The 26,677-nt window shown below is 40.1% G+C and overlaps 1 protein-coding gene across 1 annotated transcript in view; it reads left to right on the top strand.

The window, feature by feature from the left end:
* Positions 1-26,677, top strand: part of PPP1R1C (protein phosphatase 1 regulatory inhibitor subunit 1C) — a 50,122-nt gene that overhangs the window by 5,085 nt on the left and 18,360 nt on the right. Inside the window, exons 3-4 of the mRNA XM_009676319.2 lie at positions 20,139-20,176; positions 22,434-22,494. Of these exons, the coding sequence (XP_009674614.1) occupies positions 20,139-20,176; positions 22,434-22,494 (99 nt within the window). The remainder of the gene's footprint in view (positions 1-20,138; positions 20,177-22,433; positions 22,495-26,677) is intronic.

The raw sequence follows: 26,677 nt of genomic DNA, 5'->3' as shown, positions 1-26,677 counted from the left end.
GGTTAATTTATCACTGCGCATGTTTGCAGTCAGGAAAATGATGGTAATGATATAAACTTGACTCTCAACGTATTGCCTTGTGAGCGTGATTCTCTAGATCAGTGGGGAAACTGAGTGGCGGAGAATTTAAGTGGGTTTGTCATAGTCACCTGCCCAGTTAGAGCTGGAAAGCTGAATCCTGTCTCTTGACTTTTACCCACTGGAGCACTCAATTCCCTCCTTAAGGAGTAAACAGTCTAGTGAAAGATATGCTTCCAAGGGTTTGAAATGTGTGTCTTGGTGTGCTTCTAAATGTTTAGATGCCCCTGCAATGTTTACTCAAATGATCTAAACTTATTTTATTTTGAAAAAAAAGAGACACATTTTCTAAGAATCAGGCTTTTCTGTAGCCTTTTGTTGCAGCTGCTCCCGATTGCAGCAGGAAAAAAGCAGCATTTTTGTGGTATTTTGACATTCTGGATGCAGACCCATCTGGAAACCAGAAGGGAGTAAAAATGTGTTTGGATGTTTCAGAACTTTAAAATAAATTCAGTTTGAGTTGTGCTGCGCGAAAGTTTGAAACAGTTGTTTTCTTCTAAGTCTTCTCATCCATCCCTGACGTCTACTGCAGATTTGACGGGAATCTGTCTTCACTGCCTTAGGTAAGGGCCATCGTTCCTTAAAGTGAAGATGGAGTGGTTACTAAGGCTAAATAATTTTAAACTAATGACAGCTTCTCAAAAACTATAAGAAGAGTCTGCTTGGCTTGCTTTCTTCCAAGGAGACAGTAAGCGCCAGGCCACACTAAATCATTTAAAGACAGGTGGTAGGTCTGACTGCAGGAGCTATACCCAGCATGTGATATCATTGACTGGTGCACTTTCTCCTGTTCGCTCTGGTGGGCATGAAATATAGTTGCAGTCAAAGTTAGCAAAAGAGAAATCTGAATTGCAACAGCAACAATAGTGACTGCAGTGGACAACATAGATTGTGAAGCAAAATAAAAATGCATAAGCCCTTAACTTTCTCTGAAAACACTCTGTAAATTGCTCTGGGATGGATCCGAGCAGAGGAAGTAGCACCAAAAAAAATCACGACTCAAGTTATGAAGTTACTTAATTCTATTGTGCATCAGTTGCTGTCAATGTAGCTATATTTTTATGGGCATCTGGTGTGTGATTTCATAATAGTTAATCAACTTTACTTTTTTTGAAATTAAAAGAGCCATTTACTATTTGTGAAAGCAAAGACAGATATTAGTGAACAGAACTACAAAAATGTGCAGCATCTTGCCCTTTGCAAAATTCCTGTATGGGCTACTTGGGAAACCCAGTCATATCCTGCTATAGCCACAGTCACTCCGTGTCTACGTGCTTTAAAAAAGGAACATAAACATATGCTTAGTTTTAAAGACACATTTAAGTATTGTGCTGCACAATAGCTTAATCCAAAAATTTCTAAAGCTCTCCCGCTTCCCCTTTGTTTTGTATCATTGGAAGCAAGAGAAACTAAAAATTACTGTACCCTGTAAGCAACCTTCTTTTGCGCAGCCATAATATACGCAAAAGCTACCGTCTCCTTACGAAGCAGAGGAGAATATATGTGAAAATCAGTTCTTACTACTTGAAGCAAAAGTCTAACCGTGCTGTAAATTAGCAGAGCGTCATACTGCAGTGGCTCAAAAATAAGCTGTTAGTGATGTAGAAAAGTGACGGCTGAGGGAGGAAAACATTTCAGACCACATCTCAGGTTGAACGTCATTAGTGCTCGCTTTGATCAGAAAACAATGCCAGGGCAGGCTTTGTCACGGAGCCAATGCAACTTCAAACGATCTGGCTGGCAAAGTCTGTTCAACTTGTGTCAAAGCGTTCGGTCTTCTCGAATGGGTAAACGTTAGGAAAAACTTCTGCATTTCTGAGCTTTCTACGTTCTGCCATTTCCAGCTCTTCTTTTTACTAGTTGCATGTTTCGGCTTCCTTGCTTGTAACGTAAATGTTACTCAGTGTTTAGAAATAAGAAAAACATAGCACAGTGTTTTGATAATTCTTCCCCAGAGCTGCCTTTTTGTTTTCATGACTCTCATTTCAAGGCAAAAAAGATATTATCACTGCAAAAACAATATAAAACATATATGCCAAGTACAAATTGGTACAAATCTGAGTTTTCTGAATGCTGGAAATTGTAACTGAAGACGTGAAAGCTGTACCCATCTCCAGAGAAGAAACTTGCTTGCAACTTGTGTTGCATTAGTAGTGTTCCTGCTGTGCTCCCAGCTGATTTTCAGTTGCCCAGACAGGGATTCGCGCCTTTCAGCTTGCCGCTGGTTCCCCAGCGGCCTGCTTAGATGCCTCAGGATCAGCGTCAATATTTAGTATGGTAGCAAACAACACAGCTGGATGGGTGGCGGGAGCCATAATTGTCCTTACACCTGCTGCAATCCCATGACAACCCAAAGTAGATTCATTTTAGCCATGCTTTTCTGACGAAGAAAACTACACCACAAGTATATCCTTGAAGGGAAGAAATGCCATATTGTCTAAAGAAAACGAATGTTTCTGACTAATATTTGTTATATTGTACTTCTAAGTAAATGGGTGTATTTGTTTTACATCTAACGCTCATATCTTTTTCTCACGAGACAAAATAACCTGGGATCAAAGAAAACCTATTAGATATGAGACAGGTGTTTCTAGCAGGCTGCAAAACCTCTCCTGCAATCCTTTTTTCAGACAAAAGTTTCACTGAAACTTGAAGAGAATTCTTGGCCTCACAGTTCGTGAAAACTGATATGTTTTTCACAAGCACGAGATTCTGGCTACTTAGGACGCACTGCTTGCTTTGGTTCAGGAAATAGAAAGTGAGTAAGCCAATAACAGCTGTTTTCAATTGAAAAGTTAGGCTTCTAATATGGTAGTAAAGTATTCAGAAAAGCAGTTCATCACTAAAAACTGTCATTAACTGTATTTATTTTTTTGTTACACTATTCGGCTTTTCTATATGCTAAATGTGCACACCATTTAAGTATGCCGACTGCTTTTATTTTGCTCTAGGACATTAGGGAGGTATGGCAAAAAGCAATGAAAAAGATTTGTTTCCCTGCACGCATGCCACAGGGTTGGTGCCACTCTGTGTGTGTTAGTAGTGGCAAAAGATGACCAGAGATCAGGTGCTGGCAGTCAGGGCGGTGAGAGCCGTTGTGATATTTAGGCCTGCATCCCCCGTTAGCATGGGGGGGCCAGCAGGGCCAGCTGACACAGGACAGTGAAATATATATAACAAACATTGCATGAGGCCAAACATGTGACAAAAGGACTCTGGAACGCAGAAGAGAGTATATATGGTTGAGTAAATCCTGCTGTTTGCTGGCTCGTGTAGCTAGTATGTCTGCAAATGCTCAGTGGCAAACTACATCCTTTTTTCGTGTCGATATAAACTGGGCTAGAATATTCTTGTCTTCAGGTTTCTTTGAATTTACTCTGCAGTTCAAAATCAGAGAAGTCCCTGGGACAAGCCACAGCGTAAGTTCCTTACGCATCTTATATAAAGATGCCGTGATGCGATCCTTGAAAATGAAAAGAAAAGCTCTGGAACTGAAAAAATAAAACAAAAAAAAAAGACTGGAAACTGTGTCTGAGTAGTTTTTAATGCGTCCCAGAGGTGACAGCTCACAGGCTCCAAACAGAAGCAATGAAAGTTTGTTTTTTCTCTTTAAAGAAAAAAATCTTTCCTTTTGCTTAGCGTCTTTCAAACGCAGGCACTCCCATACTGCGTGGACAGGAAGCATGTTCTGTTTTCATGAGAGGGTGAGGATTTTATATGTCATAGTCATCGTCTGCCAAAAGAGCTGTCATGCACTCCACGGTGTGGTAAAGGCAGCAAGTGGGAGGACTAGGTTTTAATCTGTTTAGGATAACGGTGCACTGTGGTGCCTAAATTAGTGGTAATCACAAAGGCATCTAGATGCTTTTGAGATCCAGCAAGTAGATTGGTTAATAAGATTTTGCAGAAGGTATTTTAAATATCCTTCACCCTTTAAGAGTAGATTTCAAACAGCTGCAGTGGGCTCTGATTCACTATCCTTTCTGCTTAGCCTAACGGGATCTGGACCTAAACCTTAAAACTTTATTCTGTGGAAGATACATGCCGTGGTAAGTAAGTCTGAAAGCAATATCAGATGAGACCTGATGCTGCAGTGCTGAACGCCGTAGGTGCATTTCACTGCTAAGAAGCTGCAACTGGGCATCCTGGCCAGGCTGCCTCTCTGGAATCAAGCTCACTGCTTTATTTAGTTACTTTTCTTTTCCTCGCTCTTGGTAAACGTAGAGATTTTTGTGAAACGTGTCTACCCAGTGGCTAGTTGAGTGATTGCACTGTTTCCAATTAACTTAGCTTTCATTGTCATTTCTAGTCTGTATTTTATTTCTCCTTCTCAGAAATTAAGCGAGATAAGATCCAATGCATTTGTGCTGTTCTTTCAGGTCAGGAAATGCATTAGTCCACAAATATAAACATTCACTGGGAACATTTTAGTCGTTGTATAAAACACACTCCTATGCACTGTTTCATATAGTGCTTGGGCAAGCCACAAGTTTTGCAGATGAAAAAGAGCCAGGAGTTTCAGATCTTCTCTCACTCTGAACAGCTCTAGTAACTTCAGGAGACTGTAATGCCAGCTGAGCTCTCTCTGGGTGATGTATGGCCACTGTTCTGCCCCCGCTCTTGCTTTGGCTGTTGTAGACATCAGGGCTGCTAATAAGCTATTGTGTGCGTAAGGGTTAAGACAGTTAAAAGTCACCTTCAGGTTGCTTTAACTTGTGACTGAGGAACTGGTTTGGTACAGGGGTATGAGGACTGCAAGGACGTTATCCGCTTAGGAAGCGCTATGAGGTCTTCAGCGGCAGCTCAGGATGAGCCTTTGCCACTTGCAACTGAGAGTCGAAATCCCTGGACCACACAGCTGATACAGTAAAGCATCTCTCTGAAGAAACAAAACAGCCTCAAAGGATAACACAGTCTGACAACAGGATGTTTAACAGAGGAAGCGAACTGAGCGATCTCCGAGTAGCAGGTTTGTGATGGCCAGTGAGCTCAACTGCCTCTAGAACTATACGTTCATGTTACTAGCTGCACTGTTTGACCCTAAAGTTTGTCATATGTACAGGTAATCTATTTAAGTAGACAACACAGTCCAAAGCTTGAATTGTTCAGCTGAATGACTGGCTGAAAGACTGAGTCTGAACTGTCTCTTTTAGTCTGTTAGGTAATGCTCTAAATGAGGAGAAAAGTAGAGTCCTTATTTGAGTAAGGAGCCAGAGCAGTGTTGAACTCGATGGGAGCTGGGATCCAGAAATAGCTCCCTTTCACAGTGGCAAGACCTCTCCTTTCTAGGACCAGGGTCTCAATAGTGCTCAAAGCCACCAACCCTACTGCTGTCCAGCAACCTGCCTCCAGTGGCTGCCAGGTGTCACCAAACAGCTCTGAGCCTGGAGCTGGACCCGCAGCCGGGCTGCCTTGTCTTGGGGGCCAGGGTCCTGCTCCCTGAGGGCCAGGAGCTGCCACCTCTCACTGCTGCAAGGTGTTCAGAGCAGACAGGCAGCTGGGTGAGGCAGCATCTCCTGAGACAGTTTCCTCCGTTGGGAATGCCCACATGAGTTTGGCAGGAAAAACGTCTCCTGCTAAGTACTTGTAGGTATTTCGAGGACTCTGGCTTCTTTTTCTCCTCCTCACCTCTCTCAAAAAACCAGGTACATCCTAAAAACATAAGTTACAGAAACAGTGAATTTCACAAGGAATTATGTCATTCACAATTTATATTAGTGCTAATAATTAGTGTCCTTTTTTCAGAAATTTTTGTAATGAAAACCAGCTACTTGGAGAAAGTCAAAGCAAAAAGATGTCATGCATGCTTAAGTTGAATTCACTTATTTGCATCATTTTTCATGGACTGTTGTAATCCATGCTTCATTCATTTCCAGTGTTTAATTAAGATGTCATAGGCATATTTTACCTGGCACATATAAACTTAGTTTCTTTTACTGACTACAATCTAATTGGCTGAGGCGAGTAAATTCACCGTTAAAAGAAGTCAAGAAATCTCTCATGTTCACCAGCAATTGGTTTCTCTCAGTGAGAAGATCAAATATGTGACTCAAACATAGTCCGCACCGGCTCTCGTTTGAGAAACGAACTGAACCAGCCCAGCAGACTGGAAATAGAGGTTGAGTGTTTACAGCCAGAACTCAAATTTCTGCCCTAGATCAGAGAAGTGGTGCAGCTGAGGGGACAGGAAGCCCAAACAGTTTACTCGCTCCCAACTCGCAGAATTGTGTTTACTCATTTCTCCCATTTCAGCCTCAAATACCTAATAGGTAAATGTATCTACTTTTTGTCAGTGCAGCTGAGCTCCTAGCACATCTCATGACACGCTTGTTGTGCTTGCCTGCTGTTGGCTTTGGGCTGGAGGTTCAATGTCCGTGGAACTATCTGAAAGTAAAGGAGATATTTTTAGAATTGAACCTTGTACTCTTTATCTGTTTTCCTCGTTCCATATACAAAAGCACAATAGAAACAGCCTTCTTCCATCCTAGGAGATCATTTGTAAATCATTTTTAATATATATGGCTTCATGTTACAGATCTCCAGCTGCTTGATTGTTCAGCGTCAGATAAGCTTTTGGACTATTTCCTTCTGTTGTCATCTTGCTGCTTATTAACATGACAAAGAGGTGTATCATTGTGGGTAGAAAATAGCAGTGTACATAACTACATAATGTTGGCAAGGTGAGAAAGTTAGTTTGACAACTTCTGACTTTATTACCCTCATAAGGCTTAATATTTTGCCAGAAGTACCCTAACAGATTTGCACTAAGCTAAATAATGAAACACTTTGTGCAGTTTGCTTCTGGTGAGGATTCCGAATTAGCTTGTGAGTTTTGTATTTAAAAAATGAAATGCCTAGCTGTAATTAACTGCTTCTTATAGTCACAGCATTTATGCTGTATTTAATACAGCTACACAAGTATACAATTTTTTTGGCTTGGTAGCATTAAAAATGTTCAGATTAGAATAATTCAAAATAGATCCTGCAAAAAAAATTATGTTTGTATTTTGAGTGTCTTTTAATGGCAAAATATTTAGCGGCAATTTGAAGACGATGAAGTAATTTAAAATAATAGTTAACAGTTTCATTTGAACATAGTGAAAGAGAGTGTTTTGAATAACATTGTAGAATTATTTTAAGACTGTTGCAATTATACTTTGATAGTGTGATAATATTGATGCCTTTACATTTTACATAAACAAAGCAATGCACTAAAATCCATTAATAATCCATTTCAGCCTTGCTGAGGGGGAAAAAAAACAAAGCAGAGTTTATCTCACCTCTACTAGTTAGTATTTAACGCAGCATTCATTTACCATGGTGACGTGTGCAGGATTAATAAATAGTACTGAGAGATGAGAGAGAATCCAGCTTTTAGCACTAACCTCATTATGCTCGGATTTTTTTTTTTTTTTGGGGGGGGGGGGGCGGAATTGCACTTCCAGCATCAATCAAGATAGCCCCATTTATTGACCTGCCAGAGAGAAAATTTAACTCTTCATACGAAGTAGCTGAAATTGAAGCTTCTTTTGAAAATATGCTTGAAGTAGAAATTTAACAAATCTGAACTGAATGCTAGCAGAGACTCAACAAAAAAAAGTAGCTGTAAATCACAGGAGTTTTCATCAGCTGCACAAGGCTAGACGGCTGCAGCTGAGCGAGCACGCAGAGGAGGTGCAACGCTCGCCTCTGTCTTGCTGACAGTCTGCACCGTCTCTGTCACGAGCTGGTGGAAATGAGGTCAGCTAGCCCCGTCAAATCTCTTTTTGCAGTAATCAAAACTGTTCCAGCACAGAATAAAACTATATGTCCATTGGATCAGCGCTGTTTTCCCCTCCTCCTCTGCAAAACCCTGTTCATGTGACTGTATTTAAAATCAATGTTCCAAATATTTTTCTGATCACCAGTGGCTTTATTGGGACGTCAGAAAAATACCATAGTAGCAGCATGAGGTGCAGTTACATGCTCACTCTTCATATGTGGTTTCGCTGGGATGTTTGGGACACAGACATACCACAGAGGATGGATGCTTTACAATTATTCATCCTGTATGATGCAACTGCACCTACAAAAGCCTATTAGTGGAGCTAAGTAGACAAATGTGCCTTTTAAAAGCTGTTGTTCACCTGAGGCCATATCCTTCACTCTGACAATATAAGCAAGGGAGAGGCACACAGAGCAGACTATGAGCTTGAATGAGCCAGATGGAGAGTCCAATAACGCACTAAGCCCTATTGCATCCTACAGTACCATTCACCCTGCTGCGTGGGCATCCCACAGTCCAAACCTTTCAGCATTAAGTCTCTGTTGCTCAGAAAAGAGAGAGGCTAGTGGCGACAGCACTCCCTTTAAGTCTTTCTGAAGTGTCCCTTGCACAGCTGTTCTCCGACAACAACATAACACATGGAAGATCTGGGTGACCCTTTCCTGCCTTTTCTCTGATGACCACCCAACAAGAATATCTGCCATCCTAGCCACCGTTTCTCATAGACAGCCACCACACTTGCTCCGCCTTCTCCTTATTATATCAGCATCCGCAGGTGCTGCCTGGGACAGCTACAAAATCACAGAACAGTTTAACCTACAAGACCTGCTGGTCTCAATGTAACCTACTTGTATTGCTAAGTGCTATTTTATAACCTTTTCCCTTTGAAATGGAATTGTTTTGATGAGCTAAAAACTGAATGTGGGGGAAGAAAAAGGAGAAAACTTCCTGAATGTCAGCTTCCTTTTCAAGAATTGTGATCCAGAAGCTTTTTTTGATCCAGGCAAACCTTAAGTTTTACTATCTGGTTTTGAAATACAGTAAGCAGACAGCAGGGCTGTAATTGTTCAGAAATGTACTGTCAGGACTCCTAAAATGCTGATGCTAGTGTATGAGTTATGCCTTAATATATATAGCATATCCTGAAAGAGGGTGTGGAACAGTTCATTTTGTATGAGTCACGGTGATGTGTTTCTGTTTGTGCTAGCACTGATGGAGATGTATAAAATGAAACATAGGGTCACCTCTGCCTCTGGTATTTAGTGAGGTTAGTAGAAATTCTGAAAAACGTCTTTGGAAATTACAGGCTATCCTAGCCTTGGTTAACAAATTATTGCCTTGTCATTTCCATCCTGTCTAGTCGTGTTCGCAGTGAGAATGAGAGTATGGAGCCTCATTTCATTGACTCTTTGAAAGCTTCCAGGTATGAGACCAAGCAATGAATTTGTGTAACTGGTATTTGCATCTTCTTTTGTACAAGGGGTTCTAAAACCCAAGAAGTACTATTCTTAACAGCTCACTTGACTCATGCATATACTGGTGCATGTATATGAGGAGTTCTATAGTATGTGCAAACTAGAAAGGAGACTGTAGCTGGCAAAAACTAGCCTTAAAATGCATTCTTACTGAAATCCTTGAGGTATTAATTCATAAGGAAGGAAACTGCATAGGCAGCAATAATCATCAAAGCCTGAATTACTGTCTAAGGAAGAATTTTATTGTTTTCTAATTTTCTTCTCCCATGGCAAATGTCACTTTCCAGGGTATACAATACGCAACTACTCAGCTATGATAAATTTCTTTTTTCTTTCATGGCTTTATGAGCTATAGCACGCTAAGAAGTGTTTGACTTTCTTACTTTTGGCGGCGGCGGCTGCTGCTGCTGTTTCTTATTTTAGAGCTTAGAATACTCTTACAGCTCACAATAAAGAATGAAATGTCTCACATCATTGGTAGTTATCACAGATGTAACTCCAATACAAAGATTGCCATCAGCGGGTCAATTCTGAGGTATTTTTCATCACAACTGATTCCTCTGTTGGGAAATGGCTCGATGTATATCAGGAGATCGGTTAGTGTTGTATTTCTGGTGACCAAAGATTTTTCTCATAATCTTTGCCTCAGTTGTATTTAGATCTTCAGTCTTTGTGCCATTTAAACATAACCTGAACATAAAGCACGCAAGCAGCTGGAAGGTGACACTTTAATAATGTTGTTCATTATTACTGAAGAATTCACAGTTTGAGGAACTGTTTTCTCAAGGTGTTTAGCCTCTTTTTTGTATTCAATTAACATTTTAAGTCTTTTCACAAACTGATACATTGCTATGACTTTTATGCGGTCAGTGGACAGATTAATTGCAAGCTACTTGGGTAGTTTTTGTGAATGCAGTTTGGTTGGTAGTTCATTCATTAGCCATTATTTGCAAATATTTAATGGTCTGGCAGTATGTTTTGCTTAGTCACATTGATTTCACGGAGAAGTTTCTGCTCTTTGAACCTGTTTCTCTGAATGTTTTCTGGTAGTCACTCAATAGCAAGCTGTTCTGTAACTTTTAAAAAGCAGTCTTTATGTTCACTTCACTTTTCCTTCTACTTTCCTTCCTTTTTCCTTCATGTGAGCCTTTTCTTTCACTGTTATTTTTCAGGCTAGGTAAGGTTATGTTGTGAGTGTGGAAATTGCCCTCATCCCATGCAGCAGAGATGTAATCTTTATTGACGTCTGCTTTTGTGTCAGAGTAGACCCTGTGTCAATATAAACTTGCAATTAGGTAAGGTCTCCTCTTGCATAGTCAGATAAATTCTGAGACACCACACTATGCTTTAGGTTGATTTTGCAGTCCTTGTCCTTTATGTTGATCCATATCTCTGTGACAGTCTCTACTTTTCCAAGGTCTCCTTGTACTTCCCTTTGAACCTGCAGCGCTACCAGGCACACTCGGCTCTGCTGGCTGTTTGGTTCTTTCGTCTACTGTAATGACTTTCTGCCCTCGTGCTACTGGGAGCTCACTCCAGAATATGAAATACTCTCTGGGTTTCTACTTTTATTTACTTCAGGAGGAAGCGAACTTTTCTTATCCATGTTTCAATCTACAAGAGCAAGAGCTGGTTAGAAAGAATCATCCCGAATGGATATCCATAAAAGTTACATGTAGAAAATCATATAACTTTTAAACCTTTGCTTTGCATATTTTTGAAACTTGAGTTTACAATCAAATTTTAGGCCCAGAGGCAAAACATTTTAAATTCAGCATTGCCAATCACTGCAGTTTTCTTCAGTTTCTCTCACTTATTTTTATTTAGTTGAGTGAATTAACCTGGCTCTTCAAAACTGGAGTGAATGTTAATGTGACTGTCATTATTTGATTCAGGTGATGAATCTTAGTTCAGATTAAGAACCTGATCTACATATGGCTGAAGTTCTTTCCTGGCTGCAGTAACTCTAGGACTAGTTCTTTAAATGAGAAAGTAGTTCAAGTCTTGTCTGCTTCTTTTTTCTTTGCTTTGCTTCTTCCTTTTTCTTTTGCTTTTCTTCTTGACTTGTGCTATATATCTTGGATGAAATCTCGACAAGTCAATGGCAAAACTTCCTTTTGCTTGAGGCTTAGTGAAGTCAGTGGTAAAATGATTCTGATTTTCACTTCCCTCACAAATTCTGCTTTGTCTGATCTGTTTTGCTGATGTAGACCTTATATTTGCCACAGTATTTACACTAAGTAGCCCTCAAGATGTTCTGAGCTTCTGTGCTGGAATCGTTTTGTTTGGAGAAGCATTCATTTTCCCATAATATGAAGTTAAATGAAGCACTAAAGTATCTTGCTCTTTTTGGATTATCGGGGTGTAATAGGCGGCACAGTGTCTGCACAAGAGACCAATTACAAAGATTTATATCTTAGCTTGTGTGTTAACTTAACTTAGTTGTGCTGAAACAGAAGAAATTATTTGCTTTCAACTAAATGCTATTCCTTTGGAATGAGTTAATTTAACAGAGCTCTGAAGCAACAGACTCTTAAAAACTGAACTGAAATTTCTGCATGCAGTGACACCTTGTGGTCTTATTGCCAGTTTCTCCTTTCTGTAATTTGATGAATTGGTCATCTGCAAATTATGTAAGAAGAAGTTTATCTAGAACATTAGGAATGATTTTAAATGAATTCTTTATTTTTGATAATTTACTTCAGCTGGTAAGACATTTATATTGTGTCCAGCATATGTGTCATCTGAGAGCCCAAAAGAAAAAAAACCCTTTCACTTCATTCTGGTTCCATATTAGTCAGTTGTTCTTTGAAAACCACTTCTGTTTACTTCACCAAAAAGGAGCTTGTGGGGCTTAGAAAGCAATGAAAAGACTTTAAATTCAAGCCTAGCCTTGTTTATATTGTGATTTGAAGGCAATCTTTGCATCAGTTATTTGAACAGAAGATTTATTTTAAAAGAGTATTTCTCCTGGAGTTGATTTCTTTATCTAGGAGGAATTGCCAAGTCTGTAATTGTCCCCATGTGACTGATTAGGGGCTTCACGTTTGGAAAAGCCTGCTCAGGCGTTCCCCGCTCCCCCAGCCCTCGCGTGGGACAGGACTGCAGAACAGTGCCCCCGATATGTGGGGGAGACAGCGCGTTCTGTATTACAGAAATAAACTTCTACATGTGCTTTTTTCATGACAGGCTTTTTCATGAAAGCTGCTTTGTGTTCTAGTTCTTCACAACCGGGATAGTAAGTAAAATAATAAAAATAGTGCAAAAAAAAAAAAAAAAGCTCCTGTCAAGTAGTACAAGTTCCTTTTGCCATTTCTGTCAAATTAGTTTTGTCTTCCGTCCCCATAAAAAACCTCCAATTATGATGCATATTTTGCCAGAATCCTTAAAAACTGTTAAAATGACTTTCCCCCCCCCCCCCCCCTGCAGTTTTAGGCAGAGACATGACATGCGCTCCACCAGTTTTTGGTGTTGTCATTTGAAGCCAGTGTAGTATCGAAAAGAGTCCTGTGTCCAAAAGAGTTTACGGCAGCCAGAAGAGGTGAAGAATCAGACAGACTTGTCACCCGGGCATTAGCTGCAGCAGGGTCTCGATGTTGCCTGTGGTTTCAGCCCTGACCATCAGGCCCCTGAGGAGGCAGGAAGGCATCACCCCATCTCCTGGGAGGGCAGCGCCCAACCCTCCTGGGGGCAGGTGGCTACTTGTGTGAATTACAAGATGAGTAAGAGCTGCTCAGCTCCTGTTCTCCATCCGCACAGCAGCGAAGCCCATCTGATACAGATACGCTCTTCCCTACGTCCATCCGTTTGGATGCATGCTTCCTGATGGCACTGCAAGGTGATCTCCGTTAGCAAATGGCTACGGTTATGAATATGACATAGTGTTTTGCCTCCTGTATGCCCATAGTATCCAAGAAAGCAGAAAGAACTAGTCAGTCATCATTGGTCAGAGGGGAGAAAATAAAAAATTAAATTTAAATTCTTATCCAGAATACTCCAATGTATATTTTGAGAAGTTATATTTCATTTATGGGACTTTTTAAATTTTTCTTTATTTCCATGTAACAGATTTGGGAAGGAAAATGAGAAGATAACAACAAAAAGCTCAGGAGAAGCTTAGGAAAAGCTAGCTGTTTTTTTTTTTTAATGCTTGTTAAAATTTATGACTGTTCTGTGGTAAGGCTGCAGACCTGATTCATCATTGTTGTGCTCTGTGCCAGTGAAACTAACCGATTTCCATGAGTTACGCTGGCATGAAACTGGAATAACAAGGTGGTGAATCAGGCGCTATAATTCCCTGCAATTCATATGATGTATACAAATACATTTAGATTCACATCTGAGGTTTGCAATGTCTCCAGTTTCCTCCAAACAAAATCATAATCTCAGACTGTATGTTTTAGAGAAGTTTGATCTATGTAATCTATGAAAGGTGGTTTTATTTCTTACTCTACAGGCTGTGCAGTTGTCCATGGGTCCTTAGATGCAGTCTATGTGGTTTTCAGCGATGCAGACAGTGTTTGGAACAGATGCCTTTGCGCTGGGAGCAAATAGATGATTATTTTCTTCATTTATGAGTTGACTTTCAGCACCGTTAGCACAGATTTCTCCTAATGAAGGAGACTGCTACCATTGCTCAGGACTGGTAATGAGTGCTTCAGTACCCAAGGTGGGAAATACAAAACTATATAGATATGAACAGGCTAATTTACCTTAATGTGTCCAAAGAGCTGACTCATATGGCCTATGGCACTTTAGTGGGATCTGAAAGGCTGGTTGCAGTCAGGAGGCAGTTGCAAAAAACTTCTGTACAAACTGGAGCTGCATGGAGACAAATTAATGTGGGAGACACCATGGCCAGTTCTACTTGGGCTGGAATCACTTGTAGATACTAAAAGTTAGTTAGTAATACACTCATTGCAGACCTGTTTCCCACTGATTTGAGAAGAACTGGGCTTGATGTAAAGGAAGCTCAGGGGAATGCAAGCCCTTGATGTGGGCTGCCAGCCGCGACACTGCCCACTGGCGCAGGAGCAGGGACCTGGGGACCCTTTCCTCCGCTGGCGAAGCACAGCGCTGTGCTGAGCCCCAGGTCGGGCTGCCTGGAGGGGGCTCTTCCTCAGTTCTCCAGCATTCACTGTCACCGTGCTGAATTTGTAGCTCTGCATCCAGATCCAAAAACATCCTACTCTTTTGCATGGTGAAGCCCTGCCAAAATTGAATAGAAATGAATGCTTTCTTACTTTGTGTTTGGACCGTGCTAACAATACACTAAGAGAATAATTTTCTTTTAAAGAATTGTGTCCACACACACACACACACACACAAACACACACACATGTACTCATGCAAAAAAAAATCCTGTAGAGGCCTATTATTCTTTTTTAGGATTGCCTTCAATTCAGCTTTCTAATGCTGTGAACAGAAGTATATTAACATAAACCCAAAGAATCTCACTGCGTAGGAAGAGAATTGTGCAGAACAGAGATTTCTTTATTTTATTTTTTTAGGAAAGAAAATAGTAAAAATCAGTGAAAAAGGCCACTATGTAATTTCATCTGAAATTATTTTGTTATAACTTTTCAAGACAGTAGCATGCTTATGCACTTTGTTTTTGAAATGTGGTGATGAAGGCCACAGCGCCGCACAGCGCACCAACCCTGCAGGAGCATTGCTCCTTCCACAGCTCCGCGTAAGTATGAGCCTGACACCGACCACAGGCCAAACTCCGCTCAGTCCGACATGGCACGTTTGTAACTCATCTCTGTCCTTTGGTTCAATCAGTTCCGCCACTGGGGCTTTTTGTGTCATCTCAAACCGGTCAACGTTGTTATACCATACCAATACTTAATGTAAAGAAGCCATCCACTCCACATTCAATTCTGAGCCAAATGACAGGAGCGCTGGTAGTGAAGGCACTGTCAAGTCAACAGAGTTTCGTTAGCGTATTGCTTATCCTAGCAGAAAGCACCTTATAGAGTAAGCAAGGAAATGCTTGTGTGTCTAGCAAACTCCTCTCTCCTCAACGTTTTTATTATTACTTCCTATCCAGACCTTGGTATTAGCGTTCCCTAAAGGACCAGGCAGTAATTTAGGTGCCCATTAGGGTGTGAAACGCAGCAGAACTGTAACATGCATACTCTCTTGTCAGCACTTGACTAAGGAGGGGAAAAGACCCTCTAGCTACATTTACCAGAGCAGCTGGAAAAGTGTAGTTTAATGAGGAGGTTTTCAAAGTGAAAATTTTCAGAAACATACACTCATGCCAGCAGAGCTTACTAGGATATTTTTTAGTAATTAAATGTAATTACATCTACACCTGTAGTCAAATTTTCATAGCTAGATACAGGCAAATAAAAACCAGGAAGCAAAAGTCAAACAATTAATTGGATGAGCATTTCATATGCTTGTCTTATTGGATTTTTTTTTTGCTGTTTCTTACCTTGGCAGTTTAGTAAAGTGACATGAGGTGCTAGCTGCTCTGGTGAAGGGCAGTGAGAATTTTGCCAAATGCAGAGCATAAGATATATTTTGATCTTTCCTTGTTTGAAGGGTAGTTTTGATAGCAGAAAAGCAAAATAATGTTATGCTGGTCAATTTTGCAATCACATTTCAATGAGCTTGTTCGCCAGCTACCAATGTCAGACAGCAGCGAGGCAAGCTGGTAGATTAAATAAATACATAAATATCCTTGATTTTACTGATCAGGAAATTTAAATGTGAAATGATCAAAACTAAAATTTTCAGAAAAAAATCAGGTCCATCTGCCACTAAGTGGCAGGAGGATGAAGAACTACTTGATAAATTATCCATTTCTTCATCTAGTTCCTGAAATTGTATGGATTTGTGCCATTTAAGTCTGACTGGTTACGCAGTTAACATGCAGCAAAGTTGGGAGCACAGCACTGCTTCCCGCTGCCCAAAGACATGAGCCTCACTCATGCCTGAGGCAAGGAGGCTTGGTAGAGACAGAGCCAGGAAGACTAAAGTCTCCTTTTCCTACCTACAAAGTTATATATGACCACCAATTGTATTCGTAAAATGTCAGCATTTGGTCCATTTCTTTCATATTTTTGAGGATATGAAGCTTTGTTCACTGGCATGGTAATGTTTCCCCGTGAAGGTGTTTCATGTAATCTAGTAACACAAAACTGGCTGGACTGTTTCATAGCACTAGCATCTTCTGATTTCTTTGTAGCTTCAGCTGTCCTGCATTAAAATCTGCAGTATTGCACTTGCAGTCCTTATGTGACAAGCTGGCTCCTTGCTTCTGTTTCATCTACTTTACTTTCTCCAGTGGCACAGTTTTTATATTGTCTCAGGCCAGAATTATATGAAGGCTCCAGGCCCACAGTGACATTGTGCCCTTAAATTTTATTCAGACTCATTTCTCTGAGATTCAGATCATTCTATTTTAGGTCATTATTTAACCTAAATCTATTATAGGAGGACACCATGACAAAAAATTACCAAATCCAAAGCTCTACTAGCCCGCTGTGATTTTTATCTGAAAATGTCCAGCTTTGTTTTCCAAAGGAAAATTCCAAACTCTCCACACAAAACTTTCTCCAGCAATTATGCCAGCCACTTACTGAGTTTCTTCTGTGTAAAAGCTGCCCTCTGTGACCTGCTCTGTTCCTCCAGTGCCTGACTGAAACCCTACAGAAAAGGCTTTTATTTGCTCTTGCCACAGGGAAAGAAAGCAGGGTACTTAGCTGGATGAGATAAGCTTTTGCAGGATGACTCCACTGCAGAGCCCATGGGTGACATCAGAGGCCAAGTCCTTTGAAACATGTCACCTCTTGCCCTGCACAGTTGCTCCAAGTGCATTAACGTTATCCACTGGGAAAAGAGAGGCAGATGAATTTTAATCTCATTCTAAAATGACCATAAGGCTTCCGCCAGCACGATCATGCCGTTTGTGCAGTCACAGAGATTCACGGAAAAAAATGAGGATCCGTGTCAAGCAGTTGTCCCTATAGCCAGCTTTCTTAGACTTTGGTTGGTTTCTGACCTCATTTGTATAAAACTAGCTTTGGAGTAGCTCAGCATATTATGCCAGTCTGGTTGGGTGACTGTGCTACTAAACATTCAGGAGGGCTGTGCTAACAAGAGCTTATAGGAGATAAATCCCTTGCTATTTCTTCCTCCATATTTCAATAACATAGTGGGCAAAACCTCTTGGGTTTCCCTGGAAGTAAGGGGAATTTTGCACTGGGTAAAGACTGAAGCCTAAAGCTCTAATGCTGAAATGAGCTCTACATAGGCAGATGTACTTCTGGAAGTGACTGTCCTTAGAGAAATAAGGGCTCATTTCAGAGTGTTTATTTTCATATTCGGACTGATAGAAATATCCTTTAGACTGAATCCTTCATATATGAGGAACTGACCTTTTCCCTTCCTGTGAACACTGACTAAAACCTGAACCTTCATTATTTTGCCAAGTTCTAGTTCTGTTTACCTGACCTAAGGGTCACACTAGCTTCAGACAGTGTTTACCCAGCACAGGAGAAAGCCAACAATGGCTTTTACCTCAGCAGAGGTGTAAAGAAACTCTAATTAAAGCTCTAACCTTATTTTTGGGTGCCTCTACTTTCCAATAACTTAGGTATGTACAACTCTGATCTCAGCTCTTCATACGGTTTCTAATATACCACTTTAAAACAAAACCACAAAACCTTCCAAGAAACGACTTTAGTGGATTAAATTGCTGTTAGCTAATTAGAGCAGTGTGATGTAATTGCCTAGTTACAAACATGATCAGGAAATTTCTCCTCCTGTGTAAGTATGATGGTCCTGATTCCATAGTAATTGATGGGAACTGAAGGTCATTGAAGAATCAAGGATTTCATTCTTTCCTGTGAACCAAGTCTGATATTTGTGATGGGGTTTCAGATCGTTTCCTGACCCTCTCAGAAGGAATGTATGCTCACAGAATTTAGTAAAGCAATTGAGCTTCTTATTATCAATGGATTTGACAGAGATTTAAGGGTGAGAAGTCTGCTGCTTGTTCGACTTCCATTAGGTGGATGCATCTGATTTGCATTAGCTAACTGGTAATGCTCTTTCTTTCTTTTCCATTCTAGTCTCATCATATTTTTTATTATCTTAGAAATTTTCTGCATGGCATCATTTGATGCCAGAAGTAGTTTATTGTAGTACAAGCATATATAGTTATAGCAGGTATAATGATAGACTATTCTAGCAAAATGGCTTCTGTGGGATTGCAATTGACCAAACTGCACCTCTAACCATCTCTACCTTTCGTTTCTTTTCACAACTCATTCAGAACACTGCCGCCTCAAGCATGTCTCTTTTGCACCTGTAGGCTCATTTCTAATCTCTGTTTACAGGATTTGGAAAACTGGTTTGTTTGTGTGATTTTTTTTTTTGTAAGTCATTCTTAAATTTTCACATTGTTGTGATGTTATTCATTGGCACCGTCTGCCTTACAGGTATGAATGGTTATTCTAACTCCATACAAGGCAAATTGCTGCTCACAAAGGTGCCTGTCCTGCAAGGGCTGCCGGGAGAAAGGAAAGGTTGGAAAGTGTACGGTCATGGCTGGTTTGGTGTCTAAAACTCTAAAAGTGCAAGCCCAAGGCGTAGAGTTGTGCATATTCTTAGAAGTGAAACTGGAAACTGGAAACTGGACAAAGCTGCTGATTTTCAGTTTTTGTTCCTTATCCAAGCCTCTACTTGGGTTTACCAAAAACGCTTTGAATCTGGGCAAGTTTAGGGTTTCAGGAGGGAATGGGACATAACTTCTCATTGTTCTCTGATGAAAGTTTGAGATTTATTCCAATTTCAGCCTCCAAACTAAATCCAGGATCCTGAGCTAAAAAAAAATCTAATACCGAATCTTTGAAGTCAATGTCTCTCTTGCATACAACTAACAATAAAAATTACAAGCCTATGAGTGATTACCCATTTAGACAGCCTGTCTTCATATCTCAAAGTAATTTGCAGAATATAATAGGTGCTACTATATTTATTTACAGGTAGAAAGTCAAGGAAGTGATGAGTCATCTACCAAAGTTCATACAAATTTCAGTGGCAGTAATTGGCCTTGTGATTGTCTTGTCTAATTCTGTATCTGTCAGACTATGCTTCAGTAATCAGCTTTGTTTTGATCCACACTTTTAAACCTAGAGTATTAGTCATTTTAATGCCTCTCAAGGTGCACAGATAGAGTGGTAAAGAATACAGTACGAAGTGCTATCGGTCTGCCTTAACTGGCTCTTTCCCTCACACACATCAACCACAAGCAGTTTATAATTAAAAAAAAACTTAGATGAAGGGATATGACATAGACCTAGTTCTTCCTTCAGTTCGACATTTACTGATCCGCCAGACTTGGGTGGAAACTGCGCATGGTTATCTGCAAATGGAAAATTTTAGACAAGGTACTGATACAACGAGAGACTGATGCCACTATTTTTAGTGACATTTTGTTTTAGAGCTCCAAGCTACTTTGCTTCAAAGATCCTACATGATCTTTGTAAAATATTTGGGAAATCATCATCAGAAGGCTGACGCTTTCTGACCATTAATCACACTAAGACAACGCTAGAAAAATAATTTCATCTTACGCACAAATTGATTAAGTGCAAAATGGGAGTTAGGTGCCTAAACGCCTATGAAGAAGAAGGCCTCAAGTTTTCTAAGAAACACAAAAGAGAAAGAAAAGCTGTAAACTAGCAGAGTCATTTCTTATTTACAACAGTGCTGTAGGGGTCAGGGCAGAGTTGCAGTACTTAGCACTGGGAGAAACACTGTTTGTACTAACTTTTCTCTATCCATATCTTTTCCCCTTCTAGAAAAAGATGAGAAGAGAACAAACATCTCACAAGGAGAAGTAAGTGAAATATTTTTTTAAATGCATTTGTTGTTAAAAACCCTTTGAAACTTACTCTTTCATCCCAGTTGATGTTTTTATTTACATTGTCACACCATCTTCAGTAACACAGCCTTTCAGGGACCATCATTTTCAAGTCACACTTGTGCACAAACTGGGTTCTCTTCTGAAAAATCCTGGCCAGCTCTCCGTTGTCCCTATTACAGGGAACTCTGGAACTCAAGTTTGGACTGCAAGTTTCCTTTTTTGCCATATCAAATCACAGTAAATCAAGCTCAAGGTGGCCCTGAGAGGTCACCTCATCCAACATTATTCAAGTAAGCTGTGGTCTACAGCTTACTGTTGGTCTACAAAACCATTGCAGACTCTTCTCTTTTCCTCTCGTTTGCCAAACACACAGCAGACAGCGGATTGATGCTCTTTGCAGAGCAGTTAAAAGTTAGCTTCTCCCTTCTCTTTTTCTAATCCCTCTCTACCTAGCCCCTACATTTCCCTGACCACCTTCTCCTTCACTGATTGCTTGGAGGAGCAGGCATAGCTTTAAATAGCAGTAGGCAGTATTGATTGCTTCCAATTTGGATTCAAATACAGACATGAAAAGATTTACGGGGGTCAGGATCAACAACCTATCACACAATGTTTATAAATAGCTTTCCCTTTCAAAAGAAGACACTCTTTTATTCATAAATGTTATCGTTCCATCCGTTACGATAGGATAAGGCAATAGGATTACATTTGTGTGAAAGGGTTTTTCTTGAGAGCCATCTCATATGTTTCTTGAAGAAAGTGATCTAATTAAAATTCACTGACAATATACTAGACAAAAGTGCTCAGGGGGAAAATATAAGGTGCTTTTAGCAAATATTTGGGGAAAGGTAACATCGTGACCAGATACAATTAGAAATTGATTAGACGGGAAAAAATAAAGCTTGCCGACGCACAATTTTTTGTACCTTTCTCTTGTGAATGTGATATGATGTTTATAACATTAAAAATTAGCCACATCAAAAGCTCAGCATGAGATATTATGCAGTTTTATTATCCTTTGTATATGAAGATATTCCATATTTGTGTAGACACCAATTTAACTCCTTTCATTTTGGGAAAGTTATGCTGCTTTAGTACTGGAATATATTCCAGTTAGCTTTTTACTAACTGCATACTTGTCTAATTATACTACTATTATACTGTAAGCAATTATGCTACTATTATTTTAGACTAGTTCATCTTTTGTTGTGCAGATGTGATTTTGAGGTCATAAGAAATTTAACTGTCTGAAGAGATCATTTAAATCAGGCCCAGTGAAAGGCTGAGTGAGTGGTTGCTGAGATTATTGTTTTAGGAGTAATAAAATACATTAGAAAAAGAGAGAAAGGGATTTTCAATTTATTTATGTAAAAAATTGTGTATTAAGAATTTCAGTGTTACCTTATACATAGAATAAGTCATTCCACCATATTTACTTGGAACATCAATTGAAATAAAACTAGCAGTCTTTTAACATATCTAAATGTTTATTTTCTTTATGAAAATCAGCTACATAGAGAGTTAAAAACATAGGCTAGCTTAGTTTTATGCTTACCAATATTTTTTAGAGTGAAGGGTAATCTTCATTATTTTTGGGCCTATTTTGCCTGGAAGCTATAAAACTTGTCCATTAAATATACGTTTTTTTCTCTCTAATCTTAGCTTTTCCTGTATAGATGGAAGTCCAGGAACGGGCATCTGATTTATATAGTGCCATTTTTGTAAAAATTTCTCAGATTGGTGTGTGCACCCTCTGAACTTAGAGCAAATATAAAGCGTTAAAATGTACTCTAAACCTGCCAGTCGAAACTGCTTGCGTGCAGCAGAGGTGAAGATGCGTGTTAGGACTGCCCCGACGGTGGACGTATGGGTATACTGCTTATTCTGTGAAGCACCCAAGGTGGTCTCAAATATGAGACATATATTTGCAATTGTAGCAAGTCTTCTTAGTGTATTTTTTCAAAGTAACAAGAGGGAAATACCTCTTTAGGGGAGCCTGCTCTGAGAAATATCCCTGCTAGACATGCACAACACATCAGTGCTGTTGCTGCTATTCGATAGTCTGCTGCTGGCTGGTTGGATTAACAGGAGCTGAAAGCAAAACGAAGCCGTATGGGGTGAGCAGTCCTAGTGCTCTGAAAGCAGGTGTGTAACAAGGCCCATAACTACTACAAATACAAACAGAAACCCTCCTCTGTCTCTTACCCTCTGTCTTTTTTTAAACCCACAGTCACAGAGTGCCTCCCCGAAGCAGAGGAAGCAGAGCGTGTACACGCCGCCTGCCATCAAAGGTACCGTTCAGGGGCTGCCTCGATCTGTGCGGGCGCGCGTTCCCGGCCGACCGGCCTCTCTGTGCCATCCCCGCGGGGATGCTCCCTCGGGAGCATCGGGCAGCGCGGACCTCGCGTGCGCTTACTCGCAGGTAGCACAGCTAGGCGCTCTATGGGAAGCTCACTGCTTTAAATTGATCACCTCGCGACTTTTCCTCCTCAGGAAGGGATCTTACAGCAGTGGTATAAAAAAAAAGCTTCTTTTTTTGCAAATTCTTGATGCTTTTGTCAGCTTGAGATAACAGATAATTCTGTGTCAGACTTTGAGGAGAACTCCCTGGATTAATGTTTTAGCAGTGCGTGCCCCATAAATTGTCTGTTTCTTATTTAAACCACCCCTGTGTGTTCTGCCTCACTCTCTAAGCAGCTGCAAGGAGGAGGATGGCCAAAATTGTGGGCTGAGTATCTGATCATAGGAAGCATAAAGCCTTTTTCACAAAGACGAGAGGAAATGAGAAATTTCAGTAAATCTGCAGAGGGCTTAAGCGCTTTTCAGAGTGAACCTAAAAGCAGCAGGAGTATTAGCTGTGGTCAGGATGGCTGCATTTAGGCCTTGTTTCTTAACAGACTCTGAACAGAGTTTGGTTTGATCACATTTGCAACTAGGCAAGATTTGTACTGATTTTCCTGCACTTCAGATTGGCTCTTCTTGTCAGTACGGGATCATTTTCAGACTGCAAACCAAAGCCTATCCTGTCAGATGTCTTCTGGTAGATAGTGAATACCCTCAATTTCCATTCCTTCTGGTAACTAAGATTCGTTACCTGGCAAAAAAGTAGAATATGCAATTTGTAGCATGAAACACCGGCACTATTGTTAGGTACCGTAATAACCAGTTCTACATCTCTCATGCTATAGCTTCAGTTCTCTACTACTCATTTTAGCAACACTTAAAACATCTTTCAAAACATTAGGTGTCTCCACAGACTTTCTATCTGTTTATCAAAATGGGATAAAGCTGATTTACTTGACATTAGAAATAATCTTATTATAGTCAATTATAATAATTTGCAAAAGGAAAAGGCTTTGCGTGGGTAGTAGTAATACGTACTGATCTCACTAACGTGTTATTTTGCTACATAAGTATAATCTAAATTCTATGTAAGTGAAAAGCTCTGTGAAAGCAGGACTGTGTATTTGCTCTCAAGGGCCAAAGCCAGCTCAGCGTTGACATTAAAATCCTGTTGAGGTCAGAGGAAGTAACCGGGATAGTTCATTTCTACATCAACTTAATTCCCAGGGAGCAGACTTTCTAGTAGGAAAGTATGTGATTAAAGATAGCATGCAACTAACCTGAAATGTCTTGTAAACAGAACAAAGTTTACACAAAATATCCCTCCCCCAATATCCCCTAGCACCCTAAACTATGTAGTACTCCCAGATACACAGGCAGGAGCCTGGAAGTTGATAACCTTTCCTGTAAACCGGCTGGATTGCTCCAAATTTACTGTGACTGTCAAAAATACTACCTAACCTATTTAAAAATAACCTGTAATAGAAAATTTGCCATACCTCACTCTTTGCTGTTATGAAAACATGGAAGTAATTTTGCTTAGACTAAGAGCAAGATTAAGATTAAGTTAGCAAAGCTTAGATAAGAAGCAAACAGGTAGCAATCAGGAGCAGCCAGTGCTATGAAAGCATTGCTGTAAAATGCAGAATTATGTAAAAGTTCTGTAATGATTTTAATAATTGAAGTTTTCTAGCTGTTGAATATAGCACTATTTAGCAATATTTTCAGAATAACAGGATTCATAATTACAAATTATTCCCAGAACTTTGCATTTGATAATTTATTGCAGGCTCAGCTTCTCCTTCAGTGTTCCCAGAAAATGGTCTTCAATATGCCGTAAAGAATGAGATTTTGGATGCTGAACATCCTCTCTTCCATGTCCTCTATGGCTGCTCCATAATCTCTAGGGCTGTTACTAATGGATGATGGGATAGAATATATCCGGCATCTTACATTCAAAGATGAGATAATAAATCTCAATTCCTGTCCCCAAGCCTTGAAACAGAACTCCGGGTGGAAAAGAGCAACAAGCGTTTTGATTTGTTATATTGCTTTGGCAGTTTAGTAGTTTTCATTTGCTGTTAAATCCAAGTTCCCAGACATAACCCAAGCTCACACATGAGCGCAGAGCTGGGGAGCCCAGAGCAGCAGGCGAGCACGGGGCGCTGTAGGAAAGAGAGGCTGTCATGGAGTGTCAGCTCTGCTTCCCAGCTGCGACCGCAAGGTCTTCAGGAGAAACCGTGCGGGATGTGCGTGCCTGCACGCCTTATGACTCAAAATCTCAAAGCAGTTCTTTCAATTGAAAATGTTTTTGCTGCAAGTTCCTTGAAATGATTACCAAATTGTATGAGAGAAAAATATTGCCACTTTCATGAACTCAACAGGCATTTAGGTTAAGCAAGAGAGAGGGAAAGCAAGAGTGAATTAAGCTGAATTTTGTCATTGCAAACAAAACAAGAGATTGTTGTCTTGGTTTAAGGGAGTGCAAGCTAAATCAGACAACAGTGTTGATCACCTGGTAATACAGCATCAGGATTTTAATGCATGTTACAGGAAATATGTATTTACATATTACATGGAAATATATGAAGTAAATTAAAATGCAGGAGTGCTGAACTTCAACATGTTGGTGTAACTATGTAAAGATCACCTTCTTAGTAAAATGTGGGTGTATTTTTGCCTTCTGCCTCAGCAGTCACCTAAATTGAAAGACAGGATGCTTGCTTGTCTCACTTTGCTCCCAGATTTTGGGTTCCATCCTTGCAATGGTTATATGGTCTCGAGCAGGATCTGTAGGTTGCTGCACATAGTTGTCACAAGCTGATGTGTCTGCAGAGACAGTGTCGTGTTATGGTGCAGCAGCCAGGCATATTCCTGCTTGTATATATTTGTGGTGCTTTGGCTCCTGCTTTTATTTTCCTAAATGAAAATGCATCAGAATCCCTACAGACAGAGCAAACAGCTGACTCATCTCAGCGCATTGTTCTCTTTACTGGAATACAGCATGCTGGAAAAATCAATGTGAGAGCTATTGATTTAAGTGGTAATCTGCGGAGCAAATCAGACAGCAAACCAGATAACAGTGCAGCGCAGTGTTCTTGCTAGTATTATATTACCATGCCTAATGGATGGCAAAAAGATTTTTCTTTTTTTTTAAAAATTATTTCTTTTGTAAAATCTGCTGCACTAATGTTTGCTAATTCCATGCTATTACCGTAGTATGCGAAGTTGGCAAATTCAGAGCCTGAAAATTGCATCAAATTAATCCATAATACTTTCAGTATTTTATGGTTCAGTATTTTTTGACTCTTGTGACATTATTTTCCAGTATTTCAACACCTCTTAACTTCAGATAGTAATTATAAGTAAAGAAGTACTGAAAGTTAGGAAGGCTGAAATTGCTTTCAATATTTCAGGTCCACTCAAATGTAATAGACTAAACTTGCAACTGATGTAAGCCAACATATCCCTTTGCCTTGAACAAGCTTACACTGGTTTACCGCAACTAAAATTTATCCTATGTTCTTGAAAATCTACTAATTTTTCTTTTCTTCTATGAATTTGCCATCTGTGTTTCCCTTGTTTGTTTCCCTTCCTTCTTCCCTTACTCTTGGGCTTTTCTGTCTCAATTTCAAATTCTCGTCCTTCTCTAACTTCTAATGCACTTATGCACTAATCTTCAACCTCCATCATCTCCTCCTTTCATTTTAAGCTCTCCTCCTTCCTGTGCAGGGGTTTGTTTGTAACTCCCTATGAAGAATACCATGAAAAACAACCAGAGGAAGGTTGTTCAACTAAATGGGTCACCAGTTTTACCTTGTGCAATCTTTTTCAGTCATCTCTCATTGCTCGAGGCCTATCTCTCCTATCTGCTTCTATTTCTGCAGGAAAAAAATCAAGAGGACTCCTGTGATCCTTTTCCAATGTATCAAAGTAGAAGTGCAGATGTTTTAGCAAGAATGTCCATCCATTCATAAATAGCACCCTTAAAGATATCTTTATTGTTCTGGTCGGTGGGTTAAAAGAGAGGCTGCCCTTTGAAGCCTTGCTGGATTCCCACCCTTTCCCCCATTGGTCTTTTCAGAGAAGTCTAAAAGGGCATGATCACACTCCCGCGTGGAGAGGGCCAAG

Source organism: Struthio camelus, chromosome 6 (assembly GCF_040807025.1).
Source record: "Struthio camelus isolate bStrCam1 chromosome 6, bStrCam1.hap1, whole genome shotgun sequence".
NCBI lineage: Eukaryota > Metazoa > Chordata > Aves > Struthioniformes > Struthionidae > Struthio > Struthio camelus.
This window is presented reverse-complemented; position numbering and strand designations above follow the sequence as displayed.